The sequence below is a fragment of the Aplysia californica genome, unplaced genomic scaffold, assembly GCF_000002075.1.
Source record: "Aplysia californica isolate F4 #8 unplaced genomic scaffold, AplCal3.0 scaffold00019, whole genome shotgun sequence".
Lineage (NCBI taxonomy): Eukaryota > Metazoa > Mollusca > Gastropoda > Aplysiida > Aplysiidae > Aplysia > Aplysia californica.
The window spans coordinates 436,016-439,678 of NW_004797289.1; the positions used below are offsets into that span (position 1 = coordinate 436,016).

Below are 3,663 nucleotides of genomic sequence, written 5' to 3' on the forward strand. Positions count from 1 at the left end.
GTTTGCTTTACTGTCTTTTCTGGGGATTTTTAAAATTTGGAAAGTATGTTTACTTTTAAAGTCAAAAGTCTGCTTCACAGATCATTACATTTTTTATATTAGTAATATTTGATCAACAGTGTTATAAAAATGAATTTCTTTTCAGCACAGTTTGGGAATGCTGATCAGAAAATTATGGGGCCTGAGCACTCAGTTAAGGCATGCCTCATGTGTTATAGATTTGTGTTTGTTTTTTTTCTAAGATGAAGTTTGCATGATTTTCTGATGACCTGTTCCGTAGGGTGAGCAGTTTGAGGCACTACTAGTAGGTTCCACTTCTTTCCCTTACCTCTATTGTTTATGTCTATCTGTTTTCCTTCCCCCCCCCCCCACACACACACCAGAATAATTACAACATTTAAATATATGCTATTTACTCAGACAAACAAACAAAAAACAAAAAAACAAAATAATAACAAACAAACCACTATACACCTGCATGTTGACACATGTGGCATGAAACTAAAGACTTTAAAATGTTCACCCAGACTACATCACCTGGTGTGGAGAAACCTACGCTGAGGAGCTGTACTTTAAAGACACTGTTGTTTTGGAGTACAATACTGGTCTACATGGGGAAGGTGATGGCTTCGACATTGAAGTGAGCCGTGGTAAGGAGAAATTTTGTATTATCTTATCGTTTGGTGCTCTTCAACTATATGCACACCTATGTCAGTTTTTCTAATTTTTTTTCTTTGTAAAATAACAATGCAGCACCAGAAATGTAGTATCCACTTGTCTAATTTTAAAAGTATGTACAATTGATTCTGTCCGAGGAAGCCCCCCAAAAAAATTCTAGACAGAACTAGAAACCAATCCTAGCACCAAAACTCGTGACGTTTATTATTATTACAACTTAGAAAAGAAAAAGAAAGATATGATAATTATTATCTTAGTGGGGAATTTGGTATTATTGTATAATGTGGATATAAAATATTTTAAGAAAATAAAGCACACAGCTTAGTATAGCTACACATAAGTTATCTAACACACCATAGCTAGTTACTGCAGGATGACACTCCGGCACATATCTGCCGTAAGCTGACATAATGCCTTTTCTTTAATCAAAGCAGTTTCAAGATAAAGAGGCTTTTGTCGGCGAAACCATTAAAAAAAGGTGTACTTCCGAAATGTGAATTCTGATTTATAAAAAAAAAATAGTCACAGTTTCACTTTGATTTTTTCTCACAAGAAGGTTAACTGATCTGGCTTTCGAATTAACAAATAAACAAATTTGGCGCCAAAAATAAAAAAAGGCGTTTTGTCAGCTACGGTGATATAAGACACAGGTGGCTGGAGGTGGAGAAAATTGCCCATATATCCTATACCAGGGTGAAAAGGTGAATGATGAATGAAGATTCAGTTTGACACCCTGTTCTTGAGCTATGGTTATCATGTTTTTGTGCATGAATTTACTGACCACTGAACGTCTTGTTTGCATTTTTTAAAACGAAAGAGATGAGAGACAAAATTTTTAGGTAAATAGGTCTGTGGCTCATAATGAACTGCTGTATGGGTTGAAGTGCAGGGACAGCAGAATAAAAATGAAACACATAGGGTGGGTGAGGAAATAAATGATTGTGTATGTATAAAAGCGTATAATTCTTAGAAAAATGTTAAAGGCTCCAGAAAACTTCTGTTGTTTGAGTCTCTTTTTTTAAAAATTGGTGAGTCTTTTACGGTGCTCGCAACCGCATAAGGTCGTTTGAGCGCGCAGGACACATTAAACATTTTCAGTTTGTAGGAAATTTTGAATTTTGCCCAGGTGGTGATCAAAGCCTAGTCTTATCGATTTTAAACCACCAAGGGATCTTTAACATGCGCAACTTGCACACGGGGCCTCCGAGATTTTTCTACTTTGTCCGAGAAGGCTAGGTGTTTATCTTTCCTACCAGAAGATCAGGGGTATTGGCTCACATGTTCAAGTACATTTGTGTGTGAGTATTTGCGAAAGTTTGAATTTTATTTTTACAAATACATTTTACAGATACACTTTTTGTCCATATTTTCTTCTTCACATTACAGTGGGAAGGCCTTGCGGGAATGTGCAAACTCTTGCAGTAACCAACAAGACTCGTCTTCTGTACTCCCCTCTATATCCAGACCCCTATCCACAGTAAGTAGGCCATCAATGACTATTTGGAACAACATGATCAAGTACGCCACATCTGAAGTCGCCAGGGATGGGGAGTTCACAGTAGGATTATATCTGTGTCTTACAGGAACAGGAAACAGCGGATTGTGATCATTGTGATGCTTGAAGACGTCAGATCGGCATCTATGGTGTAGCGGTCAGGCGCTTTGCTATTGCATACATGAAACCCGAGTTCAGTACTCGAGTGGGGACAAAATCTTTATTTAGCATCTTGGTCTTTCTGCTGGGATTTTGTGTCGCTCTGAGCCCCGGTTGGCCCTGCTTTGCAGGTTTGGAAGCCTACCTCCTTACTGATCTAAATTGTGTTGATGGGTGCAAAAAAAAAAATCTACAAAAAAAAAAAAGGACATAATTGAAGATGTCAGGCACTAAACTTAACTTTACCCGAATATGACTTAGTGTTTTTCAAGTAAATTTTCCTTGTATTCTATTCCTTTTTTTGTCTTCTGTGTGTTATATTATATTAGTCAATGTAAATTATCAGCATACTTGTAAGTATAAACTCTCAAATTTCAGTTCTTCGAAGTTGATGTTTTTGTGTATGTTTTTTTTTTTCAAGTAGGCTTAAATCTTCCCTGTATTCTATTCCTTTCTTTGTCTTGCATGCTTTATATTGTATAAGTAAACCTAAATTATCTACATACCTGTAAGTTTAAACACATGAATTTCAGTTCTTTAAAGTTGTTTTTTTTTGTGTATGCAGAACTGCTACTCATCCCGATTTAATCGGGATATCCTGATTTTTTTCCCCTAAATCTCAAGCATCCTGATTTTCCGGATTTCGATCGCGTGTAACCCAATTTTTGTGTGCCGTCTGTTACACTGGATTTTAAAAAAAAACTTACTTTGCCATCTTCTATGTCGTGAGAAGCACCTTTAAATTTTTGTCAGCAGGAACTCGGAGCACTATTTTCAGAAATATCGATGCCGGATTTAGTTGTTGACTTGCCCCAAGTTGTGTTAGATCTTTGCTCGTACGTGTTATTTCAGCTATAATGGAAGTAGAATCGATTTGGCATTCCAAATTGGGACATTTTCAAGATCTACTTTAACTTTTATTTCCACTCAGAATTATCTGATGATGGCCTGATAACTGTTTCAAATGTGACATACAAAATATCATTATTATCAATAGTTCTGCTGTCACTTTCAAAACAAGTTTTGTCCAAGTTCTGCTTCGTCAGGCCCGTCATCAAAACCCGTCAGTATAACTGTTATAATTGTACGTTCGCATCACATGACTTCAGCGTGTGAGTGAGTTTTACGTGTGTGGAGAACCTTTCATTGATGGGGTCAACTGATGTTCATGCACACTGGTAGAAGTGTCTCTCGAGGCTTATGGGGGTGGGGGGAAGTAGTCTACTTGACGCGATACTTCAGAATAAAACAAATAATGATAAAACACACGCTCTCTCACACACACGCACACTCACACACACACACTCACACACACACACACACACACACAC

At 37.2% G+C, this 3,663-nt stretch overlaps 1 protein-coding gene across 1 annotated transcript in view; it reads left to right on the top strand.

Annotated features, from left to right (window-relative positions):
- Positions 1 to 3,663, top strand: part of LOC101862086 (cubilin) — a gene marked incomplete at its 5' end in the record, with an annotated part of 16,374 nt that overhangs the window by 5,500 nt on the left and 7,211 nt on the right. The window contains 2 exon segments of the mRNA XM_013086899.1: positions 530 to 650; positions 2,065 to 2,155. Coding sequence (XP_012942353.1) covers positions 530 to 650; positions 2,065 to 2,155 — 212 coding nt within the window.